Raw genomic sequence first — 15,411 nt, 5'->3', positions numbered from 1 at the left:
ACAATATGCAGATATACCAACAGATCTACACCACTTCCTTTTTGTCAGGTTGATGTTTCTTGCAGAATATTTGTACATCATGTATTTTGCGAAAGATCCAGAAATAGCTTTCCTTTGCCTATAATCTGCTGTTTCTGTAAAATTAGAGAGACAATAAATTTAATAACAGTCATCTGTATAGGGCATCACTTTTAATAACAATTTTTTATAAAACAACTTTATAAGGAGCATAACATTTTTAAGTATATATATTGCTTTTAGGATAATAGCATCCATTGCTTTATAACTAAGTCTTGGCAAGATAATCAATAATTCAAGTTGATAGCTTTAATTGTTTTGAAATCATCCTTCAAATAATAAGCAATGTTGACAAAGTGCCTGTCATCATACAAACAAGTATTTCAAGATTAATTATAAATGATATCTTTTATACTTTTGAAAAGATAATTTTAAGAAGAAAAAAAGTTAAACATATCTGTAATGATTGACAATACATATAGATTGTATTATATTGTGTTCCAAGTTTCACATTGATATCTTTCAGTTTTGAAATAATTGAACTTAATAAGCAATTTTAAATCAAAGTCCCATAACTCCAAATATGTTGCTTTTCAAATACCCCTTTTCTAACAAATGTGCTTTATCAAAAATATGCATTAAGTTAAAATATTCATCAATCAGGAATTAGCATTAGATGACAAGCACAATCATATTAAAACAAAACAAAAAATAATGATAGTTATTAAATGTTTAAAGTTTTAAAGATGGACATTTTTTATGATAATCTTACAGCTACACTTTGATGGTTTCAAAGGCAATATTCAAAGAATACATGTAATATCTCAAACAAAATTCTCAAGCATACACATGTCCTATTCAGTTGTGATTTTGCTTGTTTTCATTATATTTAAAGTATTCACCAACAAAAAATAATCAACATTTCAGAAAATGTACAAAAACAGAAAAGTCTTACATTTCTCCAGGTCAAATAACTGGTATTTCTTCAATAATTTGTCTGTTATTTGTAAAAAAAAAACTGCATTAAGGTAAATATTCATCAGTCAGAAATTGGCAATTAAGATAACAACCCATATTTAAGAGAAAAAAAATAATAAGAGGCAAACTGCCTATTTAAAACTTTCTCACGGCTAGATTTCACTAGTTTCAAGGGAATATCAAAGAATACATATAAAATCTCAAAAATATTTCTCAATTGCAGACACATATCCTTTTCAGTTATGATTTTGGTTGTTTTCATCAAATTTAATGTATTCAGTAAAAAAAAAATCATCAACATTTCAGAAAATGTACAAAAACAGAAAAGTCTTACATTTCTCACGGGCAAAAAAACTGGTATTTCTTCAATAATTTGTCTGTTTTTGAAAAAAAAAACCCTGCATTAAGGTAAATATTCATCATTCAGGAATAAGCAATTAAGATAACAATCCATATTTAACAGAAGTAAGTATATAGAGGCAAACTACCCATTCAAAACTTTCTAAGATGGGCATTTTTTGATAGTCTTACATTTCTCACGGCTAGATTTCACTAGTTTAAAGGGGAATATCAAAGAATGCATATAAAATCTCAAAAATATTTCTTAATAGCAGACACATATCCTATTCAGTTGTGATTTTGGTTGTTTTCATCAAATTTAATGTATTTAGCAAGAAAAAATTCTCAACATTTCAGAAAATGTACAAAAATATAAAAGTCTTACATTTCTCACGGGTCAAAAAACTGGTATTTCTTCAATAATTTGTCTGTTATTTGAAAAAAAAAATCTGCATTAAGGTAAATATTCATCAGTCAGGAATTGGCAATTAAGATAACAACCCATATTTAAGAGAAAAAAATAATAAGAGGCAAACTGGCTATTTAAAACTTTCTAAGATGGGCATTTTTTGATAGTCTTACATTTCTCACGGCTAGATTTCACTAGTTTCAAGGGGAATATCAAAGAATACATATAAAATCTCAAAAATATTTCTCAATAGCAGACACATATCCTATTCAGTTATGATTTTGGTTGTTTTCATCAAATTTAATGTATTCAGTGAAAAAAAATCATCAACATCCCTTAGGAAAAGGAAAGGCATTTAACTTGCAGTTATTTAGCATTGTTTTTCTGACCAGTTTTAACCATTTATTTAGCAGTTTTCCTTGACAAATGTGATTATGTAGAAAGCATTTAAAATGCAGTTAAAATGCATTTAAAATGCAGTTATTTAGCATTGAAAAAGCATTGAAATCAGCCGAAATATGTAAATGAGATGACATCATAAAACTGCCTCCAAATATGGAGATAGCATTTCCAACCATTTATATGACCTCATAAATAACTGCCAAAAAATTGTGTTTGCATTTTCAACCATTTATATGACATCATTAAAAAACTTTCAAAAAACTACTGAAGCCTTTATATGACCTCATAAATAACTGCAAAAAAACTTTCAAAAAACTGTTGCATTTATTTGAGCTAATATAATACTGTTAACAACTGTTCACATCTGAAAATAATTGTACATGTACATGGAATTTCTATTACATTGACACATATGTATGTACATAGATTTCTTACAAATCACCAAATCCCCTAACTTTTCATGAACTCAAAAGCATTGCCCTTTTAGTTTCATTAGGCAACCAGTTTGATTACTGTGTGGACTTAAAGTTTTGGACACTTTTTAATGTATTTAACATTAGAAATTGCTAAGACGAACAACAGACATATTGATCTGTCAAAAATCTCACAATAAGCCTCTGGATCTTTTGAACTTTGAGATTAAAGGCCATATATGCGTTTGTAATGAGCAAAAATGTTAAGTACAAAAATCTTATCCAATGACATTGTTATGAACAAAAACGAAAAAGAAATCGTAGTATTTCTCTTCTAAAATGGTCAAAATGTTGAAAAACACCACATAATTCTTGTAACGCCTACAAGACGTTACACCAAATAGTGCTTACATTTTAAAAGCATTAAAAGATTGGATAACACCCTTGCAGAAATTACTGGTAATTTACCAGGATTTTACTAGGATTTTAGTGGGAAATCCCAGGAATATTTACAGGGATAATTCCTAGGAAATGCAAGGAAATCTGAGGAATTTCCAGTTACTGGCTGGCGGTAATTGGAACAACTGAAAACTACTGGTAATAACTAGAAAAAAAATTTGAAACCAGGAATGCCTTAGATCGACTTGTACTGGAAAATCCTAATTACTGAGAATGACCTGCCCCAGTATTTGGAACATTTTTACTAGTCAATCCCAGGCATTTCAAGGCATTTCAAAGACCTATGATAATACCAGTAACTCCTGGTATTTTTACAATCTTAGGAATGACTGAGAATGACCTGCCCACGGTATTTGGAACATTTTTTCTAGTAATTCCTTGGCATTTCAAAGAACTTGGATATCCCAGACGTTCCTGGTATTTCCATGATCTAAGGAATGGCTGGAATAGCCTAGGATTGCATTGTACTGAAATTTCTAGCAACTGGGTATGACTGGACCACAGCTGAATTACTGTTACTAGGGCCCCCAAAGGATCATTACGATTAAAATCAAATAATCAGTTTTGTAGAAGATATCATTACAAGAAATTGCTGACAATACAAGATGCCATTGGACACAGGGCAATCACATTACTTCACATAAGCACATTGTACTGATGTGAACTAAAATGTGCACTTTTAAATCCAGTTAAATGACAAGCAGTTCAACATCAGTCATAAGCAAACTATTAAATTTAATAAAAAGCATGATTGCATATGGAACAAAGTATTTTCCTTACAGTTTAATTGTTTTTGTATTGTTAAGACACACTTCTTTAGATATATATCATTGTAGTTACTGGAATGCAATGAGCTTTGGCAATAACACTTGACTTAAGATTCCTTTTTTTAAAACAGTGTAACATGTGACACCTCTTTGAATTTAGCACTAAAAGTTAAAACATTATAATACTTGACTAGGTCACTCCTAGATTTTAATTTGCTTTCATCATTTTCTTAACTGATTGAATGAGGGACATCACTTAAACAGTCTAAGAAACGTCACTTAAACAGTACAAAACATGACGAAAGAAACCTCCAGTATTACATGCAACTCCTACATTTTCTATTGCTGTCTTCTGAAATGAGTAAATCCTTGCTGTAAGATCCAATTTTTGCCGGTTTAATAATTTTCTTGTCATCAAATCTTTCATACTGAGAATCGCAGTAATCCACTGAATTGATGATCTCTGGTAATCAAATGAAATGTTGATCTTTGGTAATCCAACGACTTCTTTGCATTTTCACAGATATATATATATATATATACAACAGATAGGAAGCTCTAAAAATAGATAATAGTCAGATTTAGACCCACAATCCTTTGCAGGCTTTGGTGATAATTGGGTTTTCTCGATAGTCTCCAATTTTCGCACTCTCGTTAAACTTGGACGATATCCATGAATTATTGTTTACATACCCCGACATAGATTTTCATCAGAGAAATATTTGTATAGAAAGTGTGTATAGTACCTTTTACAATAAATAACTATTGCTTTCTATTTAAGCAAAAAAATGTTTCATCTTCCTCCGGGAATCCAATATGACGGTGTTTTGGCTATTTTTACCCAGGATGCATCAAATCTCTGAAAATCCCGCAACATATGATAACTTATAAGAACACAATTCTGCCAATACTGAATTTAACTGTGTGACATCACAGTTTCTTCTCCATGTTTATTTAGCTCCATGGCATTTTGTACAACTTGCCCTCTTTCAATTACCTGAAGAATTTATGACAGTTTCTTTATCAAACATTTTTGACCTGTTTTATAGATTTAAGCTCTCACTCTCCTCAGCTTTGAACATCATCCACAAATTAGTTGAACTCCTCCCTTTGTGGCCTTGTGGTACCAATTCTTATCTGAAATCAAACAAATACATTTCTCTACATATGGAAATATACCAAGATATTTGAAAACGAAATAAATACAAATCACTTGGCAGGACGTGAAGTGGATGCACACTTGGTTCAAGCAAGTAAAATCATTGCAAACTTGACAAAATGGTTTCTGTGTCTTAAATATTTACAAAACTCTCACATATTTTTTCAGGTAAGTGGGTTTGTATGTTATTTGATTTCTTTTTAAATGGCCATTCATGAAGGACGTGTTTATGACACACTCTGTTCTGGGCCTCAGATTTGTAGCTTTTGGTTAAACAAAGCTATTGAAGTTATAAACTGGTCATGTACATATTTTGAAATTTGATAAGTGAAAATCCAGGGCGGTTTTTATGCTCATTTATTCACATAGGTAAGTTTTGAAGTTCACCAAAAAAAGCAAACTAATGAAAATATACTGTGCATTTTTTTTATTATTATTTATTATCATTGTTATTCCTGTAATTTAGTGATGTTGATCATTATTTCTGTAAAGTTGGTTGATTCTAACTCAAGCACTGAAGGAACAAATAACATAACATAATGAAACGGTTTTTACGAAGTCAAGGGAAATAACTCTACAAATACGGGATAAATCCACAAGCGGAACCCAAGGTGCACAACTACATATGCTGACCGACCTTCCCTTAAGGTTTAATGACTCTATGTCAAATCCTTTTTGATTTACATGCAACAAGTTGAAAATTGCAAAAATTTTCTAAGTCAAGGTCAATAACTCTAAAAAAATAAAATAAATCCACACGAAAATATCCAGTGCACAACTTCACATGCTGATCAACATTCCTGCAAAGTTTCATGACTCTATGTCAAACCCATTTTGAGTTACATGCGACACAAGTTGAAAATTGCAAAATTTTACTAAGTCAAGGGCAATAACTCTAAAAATACTATATAAATCCAGACAAAAATACCAAGGTGCACAACTACACATGCTGATCAACATTCCTGTAAAGTTTCATGACTCTAGGTCAAATACTTTTTGAGTTACATCCGACACAAAAGAGAACGGACGGACAAGGGTAAATCTAAATGCCCGCCACTAAAGTGGGGCCACAAAAATATCTTGTTCAAGCGTGTTCAACCACTTCATGTCCTGCCCCCTAATACAATAACAGATTACAGTCATCGAATTTAGCACTGGCCCGGTGGCCCATGACCAGTGTAAATTTTAAGAGCTAAATATATAGTAGAATAAATTCAAAACTGGAATTCGGACGAGTATATTCAAAAATCTTAAATTCAATGACTGAGAGGCAATGTATTCAGGTTAGTGCTTAAAGTATGACACTGTTTGTGCTATTTTTGTTCTTTGCAAATCATCATGTGGGATTTATTTTAATGGACCAGTATTCAGATTCTCTAGTATAGGCTTAGACAGTGTCAAAGACAAACCATTTTAGCTAGGCTGTCACTTGGACCACTGAATGACCGATAAATTTTGGTGGCCTAGACAACTTTTTTAGTGGTCCAATAATTCCTATACATGCACAGAAATCTAGAGATTAAATCACACACAAACACACACATAAATCAAAAACAAACAGAAAACATGATTTCTGTTTCAAATAAATTTTTGGAGGTATCTTATTGTGATTTAAAAATACAGTCTGTCAGTAATGTGTTATTTTAAAATACAGACATGATGTAGGCTTATTGAACATCATCTTTTCTTGTTGATCTTGTTCTAAATATATAACTAGATCTACATAAATTAATGGTCATATAAAAATATTGTTTCTTTATGAAAAACTTTTTTTTCTAATACAAGTTCAAAATTGCTAAGGTAGTGAACTGTCTGCATACTAGGGTATTGCACTGTCTGGGTGTAAAAAAACTTTCTAGCCATGCATTTTTCAAAACAATATTTTAAATTTCAATATTTTTAAAGGGCATAAGCAAATAATTTCCTGCAGGGAAGCACAGCCATATTTAACGATGCTTTGTTTTTTATTTATTATTATTATATCTTTCCTGTTCAACAAAGAAATAAATGAAAACAGGTCGCGAAAATATGTGACAAATGTCCGTTTACGCATTTTTTCCAGTAAGGTTTAAGTATCTTAACTGTAACTAGGAATAAGCTGGAAATACAATTATTATTTCTATTGTTACAGTCGGCAAATTGTTACAAAATAATGCTTTTAGAAGTGAAGAAAGGTCATTAAAATAATCTCTAGACTCTTCATTTTTTCTAGAGGTCATAAACACGCCGTCTCTGTTTGGGAAAAAAACAGTGCATTTATGATAATACTCACAGTGAATTTCACCGATTGCAGCTTTGAAGGTCTTCTTCTGATAATTTGCTTGGGCTATTTCACCTTCCTCGTTGTATGTCTTTATTGGGGAGACGATATCAGTTCACTGTCGATATGAGACGAAGTGTCTGCCGTCTTTGAATATTGCGCGCACAATAAACCTGTGTTCTACGTAATAAACCTGTGTACTACGTCAGTAACATGTGCTTGATTCGCAAAATTTCGTGTAGTTCCGTTGTTTTTGCCGTCAATACAATGACTGAATAATTTCAATTATATCGTTGAATTTTATTTCACAAATCTATTATTTTAGCCCAACAAGCGCTTGAATTTCATACAAAGCTACAGTAGTTTCCAAAACAATTGTGTTGCTACGTCATCAGTATACGTATTAAATACGTCATGAAATTATGCTCGTCTCGGTTAGCGTAAATATACGGAAATTGCTCGAGTATAATCGTAAAGGTTCGCTGGTTAAGTAAAGACTAAGTTATCATCGTTAATTTCCGTCAGCATAAATATGGGCCTACTTTAATTCAGGCGGAGATTCGGGTTTTGACTCGTGAAAATTTGGAAATGCACAAATTTGACACGTGAAAAAATCTGCACAAGAGTCTATTTCAATAATAATCACCTTAAATCCACCCCTAATTAGATCTACATATGTTCAAATCACAATCAATAAAAATGTCAACAGGCAGTATAAGCCGTGCATAAAGTGGTTTATACACACAGCCTGTGCACTGAAGCATGACATCAGTGGATGCAATTTGACAGCGCTAAAAATAGCTCTACACAACTGATAAAAATTACATACTTCAGATGTCAATTATTGATTATTTTCTTAAGGTTTATAATACGTCTTTGATTTACTTGGAGTGCCTGAACATTTGTTATTTCTTTTTGGGTTATATATTCCTATTTAATATCTATTAATTAAATGGCCAATGATAAAATTGTCATAATGCAGGTTGACCATTACTTAACAGGTCTATTATATCGCCTGATTGGTGTATCATATACAGATCTGTGTATCATACACTAATCAAGGTATCTAGTCATACACAAATCGGGATATACAAAAATCACCATGGTGATGCTATGGTATGGGAGATAATCGCACTTTGCACATTACACGTATTAAAGATTACATGACACCGGTTGTAATCAGCCAGACATGTTAGAGAAAGTGTGCTGCATTGTTTGCGAAACTGCAAGATTCTGAACGACTATCGTGATCAGAAACAGTTACAGCTACTTATTTCATGGTAAATAAACTACATAATTAATTTCTACCATTTTTTTTCACGATAAAATGTTGCTCTTGAATTCTGCCGCCATCTTCTTCCTGTGTTCACGTGATTGTACCTCGCAGTTGCCCGGATGCTGATGAAACATCATGTACGGTTAAGTAACGGCGTGAATGTATGGTGTACAAAAACAGACATAGTGCTTAAAGTACTTTTAAGTCACTTTAACAAGATACACAAAAGTGTGTATGGTTGGAAAACGAACAAAGCGTATATAAATGAAATGTTAAAGCGATTTACAGGTAAATTCTGATAACGTAAATAAGATATTTGGCATTTATACGTATACAGTAAATAATAAAGTAAATAAAATATCTTATTTAATGTGATAATGTATTATTACCTTACCAGGCAAAATTGACTTTTTTGTCCGTTTGTCTGTCCGGCTAACATTTTCTTGGGATGATATTTCGTTGAAAACCACTGGTCCAAACTTGATGCTATATTTGTTAATTGTTTGCGCCTTTTATTGTTATTATTAAATTTTCAGGTGAATTATGGGTCCTAAACCCAATAAGTGTTCTTGCACAGTCCACGAAAATATTGTTGAAGAAGAAGGTGCAAGTACATTTCAGGTTTTCAATTTGAAAACTGGTAAAAAAGTGCCAAAATATGTACTTGATGCTATAGTGAAAGATGGGTGTATAAGCCCCAGAGCTACATACCTTTGTTCCTTATGTATGAAACATTTTCAAGGTAAAGCAGAACCAGTGGTAAAGAAATGTAAAAATGAAGACAGTCTGGTTGACAAGGTATGTAATGCATTGCGATGTGATGAATTAAGTGCGGAAGAAGTAGAGAAATTATCAGGGCATTTAGGTAATTATATTGCAAGACATGAAAAAATAAATTCCGAAAGGAAGGATTTAAAGTCTTTGGAAAGGCAGTGTACCCGAGAGGTTGAGGAAGTTTTTGGCGCTATTCTTGTTTCTTTGTTCAAAGGAATCGCCTCTTCAAACAATTCCATAGAAAACGACTTAAAAATGAAAATTGCACTTGAACAGGTATGTGGGTTGATAAATCCACTATATGTTGGTAATGTTCATTATTCTGTTTCACCTATTGCACATTACATTACAGGTAGTAGTAATTTAGTGAACATTTTAAATAGGTTATTTCCAACCGTGCATTATTCAACATTAATGCAAAATATCGATGCCACTAGTCAGGAAATTAACATTCCAAGTTCGGGCGATGGTGTCATATTTTTTGACAACAATCAAATTCTTTCAAGGCGTTGGAATGTTGTATATGACTGCAAATCAATGGTAAGTGTTGTGACTTCGCTTTTGTTTCTTCAACCACCAGTCGACTATGAGCTACAGAAAAACCCTGATTTAAGCCCCTTCTCGTGGTTGTCTACACCACCGGATCTTTCTTTTTGTGTAAATCAGCCAACATTGAGTAACACATATAAAAAGTACAGAAATGAATTTATTGCACAAGTGCTGTCTGAGGTGTTCAATGAACAAGTAGTAGAAAGTGAAAATATTTTAGATGAGATTGACAAGTTAACATGTAATGATACTGCTGTGAAGAGAGTGAAACCAAATTCAGAGATACTTATTGAGTTTGACACAGAAGGCAATATTAAGAAACACGCACAAAAAGACCAAACTGCTGATCCTTATGGAGGTGTTCCTTCCCAAGTAAAGGGTAAACCAATTGTAACTTTATTAGAGCCCCAATTTACTAATCCATGCTCTTATGAAGCTGTGGCCGATATTTTACAACATATTTCAGAAATTGCATCCAGAGACTGGATTGCAGCGGGTTGCGATGGATTGCCATACTTGCTTGGTTCAAGAATAATTGAAAATTATTTAAAATGTCCAATTTGTCAGGTGTCGTTTTATAAACTTGGTAAATTTCAAAATCATTGTAGCACTCTCCACACCGACGTAAACATCAATGAGTCAGAAAGTAGGGTATTTCGTAATATATTGCTAATTCCAGGACTTGGACATTATGAAATAAATTATGTTAAAGCTCTGTTTAAACTACTTTGGCCGATTGTCTTAAAACAGCTGGCAAAACTGATGGGATATAAATCTCCCAACGCATTGGTCTTTTGTGAAGCGGCAACGAATCACCACAAGTCTTGGACCCTTCTTCAAATCTGTCTTCATGGTTGCAGCAAGGAGTTGGTATTGGAATACGTCCGCCACTGCAAAGGAAATGAAAAACATCCATCGGTTTCTGAATATTTTACTTTCATTTCTAACGGACAGAGTAAGAGATTTCAGTATGTATACAGGGTCATTTTTGATTACCTGTTTGCGCTGGATCTGTTCAGGAAAGGCGTTAGGAGAAACAATGCTGACATTATTGCTTGTTCCATGCATCAGTTATCCATATTATTCTATGGATTGAACATGACTTCATACATGGAAATCGACGTCCGTAGACAAATAGTGGCAAATCAATGTCCAGATGAAGTAAAGACCCTGATACATGACATGTCAAGCATGTCCCATTCTGGTCACCCAAGTAAAGGTGAAGGTGGGGACTTCATACTAGAAGCCTACAACAGGAAAACAAAGATGTGGATGCCACCAGGTGCTGGAAATGAACGAAGATGGCTAAGAGTGTACAGAAACTTACCGCACATAGAAAAAGTATGTTATGTATATGTTCAAAATATACAGTCTGTTTACAGTTACTAATTGAATTTTCATTTCATTTTTCAGTTTCACAGAAGAGCATGAGCACAAGATCTTCTCTTTCTTCACCTACACAAGACTGTTTATACAATATTAACTTATGGTACATGGTATTTAACCTATGGGTAATGAGTATCTTGTTATTATTTTTGGTTAATATTAACCCAATTAATATATAATGGTAAACAATTACTTACTATCACAAAGAATCACTAACGTTTCTAATATTAGTTATTTATAGAAGCTTGTTTTAAATGTTAGGAAAGATAATTAATTTCCATTCACTTACATTTAAGAAGCCTTACATACATGTTTTCCTGTGTTTAACGCCCGTTTCAAACATAGATTAGTAAATTTTAGAGTGTACGTTTATAACTTACCGATGTTCCTGTGATGAATCAGTGCTATAATCATATCTTTGAGAAACGCTCTTCTTTTGCATATAAAGAGTCATGATCGGTAGCAGGTCTCGAACCTATGCCTGACCCTCAATACATGAGACATTTCATTTATTGAAAATGAAAAATAATTATTACAAGTAAACTATATTTATATCAGTAATAACTGTAGAAAAAACTATTGAATTGTGCTTAGTTTACGTCACACTTCTGTATATTTTAATTAAATTGTTAATTAAATTCAGTTGAAACTGTTGTATTGTGGAGACGAAAAGGAAGATGAGGGTTTCAGGTATGGATATTATTGTAATTTGTTTCATTTAGTAATATAATCGGTAATGTAATATGTAAATTGATTAAAATTCCATTTCATACATTAAAATATTTTATCATTTAAATTTAAATTTTATATTTATGTTAAACTTCTGATGGCCTGAACTGAAGTATTTCCTATATATATTTAGAAAACGAGACAACACGAATGCTGAGGCACATTGGCGGAAAAAGATAAGGGATACTGGCTTTTTCAGAGGGGAGTTTACCTCAATGGATGGTGAAGATCTCGATTATGACCTGATAAATTTCAACAGCAAATGTTTGGAAAATAAGAGACGGTTAATAACTTAATATTACTATACATTATTTCATTCATGTTAATTTTCTATCTTGCACAATATAATTTAGGCCAACATGTAATTAGCAAGTAAAATAGATAAAAGAGTAATTATACATTTATGCAACAGAATTTAATAAAAAATACTATTGATTTATATTTCATCCATCTATACTCTTTTTCTTGCATATTTCAGGTACTGTGAGTCTTTCCCTGACAACTACAAATGTGAAAGGATTTTTTTCACTCCAGAAGACAGACGAAAATACAATGATATTTCCAGCAAGACAAAGGCAGAAATCTCAGTTATGATTGTATCAACAATACAGCTAATTGCAGAGGTTGTGTATATTTTTTAATGTTCATCAGTTCAGTTAATCATTTAAGTCAACTTTGCTTGTAAGATGATTTTTACACTTTAAACAATGTTCTTTTATCTTTAGGAAGGTGGTGAGACCGAAGCCCAAATCTTACGTAACACCTGGTTGAAAGAAATTAAATCTGGAAAAAAAGCCATGTATTTAGAATTCTACAGAGACTGTGTCATTTCGCTAGAAGAAATTCAAGAAAAACAGACAACTTGTAAGTTATTTATTTTGCATGCTTTGGGCAAAACCAATGTATTTTTTTTAACATTCTATCTGTCATCCCGCAAAAACCTAAACATTTCACATGAACCCAATAATTACACACTGGGTTTTCCTTTTCACACCCAACCCAAAGTTCTTTTCCTTGCACTTCAACTTCTCCACAAATTCTGCATTTCTTCTCGTTGTCCATATCGTCCGGAACATCTTCCCTTTCTACAAAATTAGGAGACAGTGGTGGCTCTGTTATGTTCTCCACATTTGGAAGGGTGTTTTCTCCGGCAGCGTTCAAAGTCATCTTTGAAAAATTAATGAATGGGTTACTTCAGAAAAGTACAGGCAAATAATATTGACAGATTTAAGTTATGACAATAAATCATAAAACTATTTTCAAAATAAACATCTGCATGTTAAAGTCCTAAATTGAATTTATAAAGTTAAATTGTTCCTTAAGATATTAACGATGTGTTTGTTGATCAATAACATAGATGCATAACCCTAAAATACATTAATATATATAAAACGCGCATTAAATTATTCGTAGTAAGTATATGTGTCGATGTGTATTTTGTTATAGTGTTATTTTATTTCACTTACTGCATAGTTTGGATTGGATCGGTAAACTTCCGCTGCTCGACCGTCTTCCGGTTGAATGCTAAGGGTGACATTTGCACCGGTTAAATTGACTAGTGATTTCGCCTGAAACATGTTTTAAAAATTAATTTCATTGTTGCTACTAAATTTCAGAATATTTTTAACTGGTATGAAAATGTTGTTGATAGAAAATAAATAACAGTCTGTCTATATTTATTAATAGATAATGTTCAGTATAATACCTTACCGACAATAGATTAAATGAAATTGGTATTGTAATAAATACAATTTGTATGTAGAAATTTTTATATACGTGTTTATCGCAAATGACGTTTTAAAGCAAATTTGCAATTATTATAGAAAGAATATTGAACTGTATACTTACATTCGTAAACAGTGTGTGCTTACGTTTACAAAACGCATTAGCACGTTTTTTCCTATCTTTGATATATGAGGTGGTGTCAAATTTTCCCTTGTGGTGATTATTCCTTGCATTACTTGTGTCACCGCCTGTACCTTTTTTTTCCTTTTTCCCTGTGTATGGTACCTGCAGAGTTTACAGTATTTACATAATGTCTTAATTAACATGATAATAACACGTATCTTTCATTTATAGAATATCACTGTTATAATAGTTTATATTTGTTACGACTTACACGAAAATAATACATAAACATCTTTATAAATAATAATATTATAAACTGAGTACGAAGTTTCACGAGTACGAACTATTACTTTTTATGATACCAAATATACACCGTACATTTCATTCTAAATATAGCTGATGCTGAGTTTGACGACGCTGGCTTAGAATAGAATGCTACTGCGCGGGAACCAGCTGTACAAAATGGCGGACATTGGCAAGTATGACATTTTTCGCCATGAAAAATCAAGAATTTTCCTTTTCTGACAACAGTACAGATATTTTACAAAGTGGTAAAAGGTACATGTTGATATGTATTACAATTATATATGTAAATGCAACATCAAAAAGTTTATTTTTTTCTTGTGAAGTGCAATATTACCTCTATCGATGCCATTGTTGATACAGTCTCTATGCGGAAATGAAATGTGAATAGAAAAATGCACGACGTTAAGTGATGCGTTCAATCGATATCCCGATTTGTGTATGACTAGATACCTTGATTAGTGTATGATACACAGATCTGTATATGATACACCAATCAGGCGATATAATAGACCTGCTTAAGGTCAATTGATTATTAAATTTCAATTAAATAATAATAATAAAAGTAATCCTAGAAAAATATTATTAAGTAGATCTAGATCAGTATGTTGTTTTATTTAAAAAAAGAAAGAAAACATTTTTATTTTCAATTTTATTGTCTTCCTTCTTTATTTACTTGTTTACTTTCAACAAAGAGAATTCCTAGTCTTTAGGAATTTATGTAAGATTCAAGGAATTTAGCACAGATGTTAAGGATTTTGTTCTACAAGATAAATTCTAAGTAATTCCTAAAGACTAGGAATTTTGCAAAATCTTAAGTCTTAGAAATCTCAGAAAATAAATTACAATTCCTAGTATAACTTTGAAATTGATGAGTTGTTTAAAAATTATTAGAAATGCCTAGTTCTCAGTAACTGGTATTTCCTAGGCATTACTAGAATAGCCAAGACTGGTTTTAACATTCTGGAATTTTCTAGGATAATAACTGGGAAATACTGGGACTTTTTAAATACCAGTATATCTTTCTGCATGATTTTAAAAAAGTTATTTTATTTCTTCTTTGATGGTGATATCTTTTATATTCTAAAGGCCTAGCTGTCTAGTGTACATCATTTACGTTATATTGCAGACTATCAAATTTCCATAATCAAAGTACTGAAGGTACTAACGATACAGAAACGACTGGGGTTTATTAGTAAAAAACAATATACAAAGGCTAAATATTTTGACATTTGGTGTCAAGAGGTAAGACCATTTCGATACAGAATTCTTAAGAAATACATGGGGCTTTAAAGTCTAGCTTAAACAAAACAAAACAAAACAAGATATACAAGAACTGTTA

General features: G+C 32.0%; 1 protein-coding gene and 1 long non-coding RNA gene across 4 annotated transcripts; one reads left to right on the top strand and one right to left on the bottom strand.

Moving 5' to 3' along the window:
* Positions 1-8,206: 8,206 nt before the first annotated feature.
* Positions 8,207-14,580, top strand: LOC132750467 (uncharacterized). Of its 3 annotated transcripts, none has more exons than XM_060740463.1 (6): positions 8,207-8,484; positions 11,217-11,314; positions 11,833-11,879; positions 12,052-12,201; positions 12,397-12,541; positions 12,644-13,015. In XM_060740463.1, exons 2-6 carry the CDS (start codon positions 11,231-11,233, stop codon positions 13,013-13,015), a joined length of 798 nt encoding a protein of 265 aa, XP_060596446.1. In that variant the 5' UTR covers positions 8,207-8,484; positions 11,217-11,230. The 3 variants fall into 3 exon arrangements, with proteins under 3 accessions (XP_060596446.1, XP_060596447.1, XP_060596445.1); XM_060740464.1 differs by lacking the exon at positions 8,207-8,484 and adding an exon at positions 14,163-14,580 and having other exon boundaries at positions 10,450-11,314; positions 12,644-12,782; XM_060740462.1 differs by lacking the exon at positions 8,207-8,484 and having other exon boundaries at positions 10,450-11,314.
* Positions 12,947-14,106, bottom strand: LOC132750468 (uncharacterized). The gene is made up of 3 exons (XR_009628551.1): positions 13,767-14,106; positions 13,385-13,486; positions 12,947-13,085 (listed from the first exon to the last, which is right to left on the bottom strand). It is a non-coding gene; the product is annotated as an uncharacterized LOC132750468 (long non-coding RNA).
* Positions 14,581-15,411: the final 831 nt, after the last annotated feature.

The sequence above is a fragment of the Ruditapes philippinarum genome, unplaced genomic scaffold, assembly GCF_026571515.1.
Source record: "Ruditapes philippinarum isolate M1 unplaced genomic scaffold, ASM2657151v2 ctg630_1_1_1_1, whole genome shotgun sequence".
Taxonomy (NCBI): domain Eukaryota; kingdom Metazoa; phylum Mollusca; class Bivalvia; order Venerida; family Veneridae; genus Ruditapes; species Ruditapes philippinarum.
The sequence above is the reverse complement of the archived record's forward strand: the minus strand, read 5'-3'. Positions and strand labels throughout refer to the sequence as shown.

Coding starts and splice junctions, on each gene's coding strand:
- LOC132750467 (XM_060740462.1), top strand. CDS start 11,105: ATGGCTAAGAGTGTACAGAAACTTACCGCACATAGAAAAAGTATGTTA. Junction 12,202..12,396: donor TGTTTGGAAAATAAGAGACG/GTTAATAACTTA, acceptor TGCATATTTCAG/GTACTGTGAGTCTTTCCCTG. Junction 12,542..12,643: donor CAATACAGCTAATTGCAGAG/GTTGTGTATATT, acceptor TTTTATCTTTAG/GAAGGTGGTGAGACCGAAGC.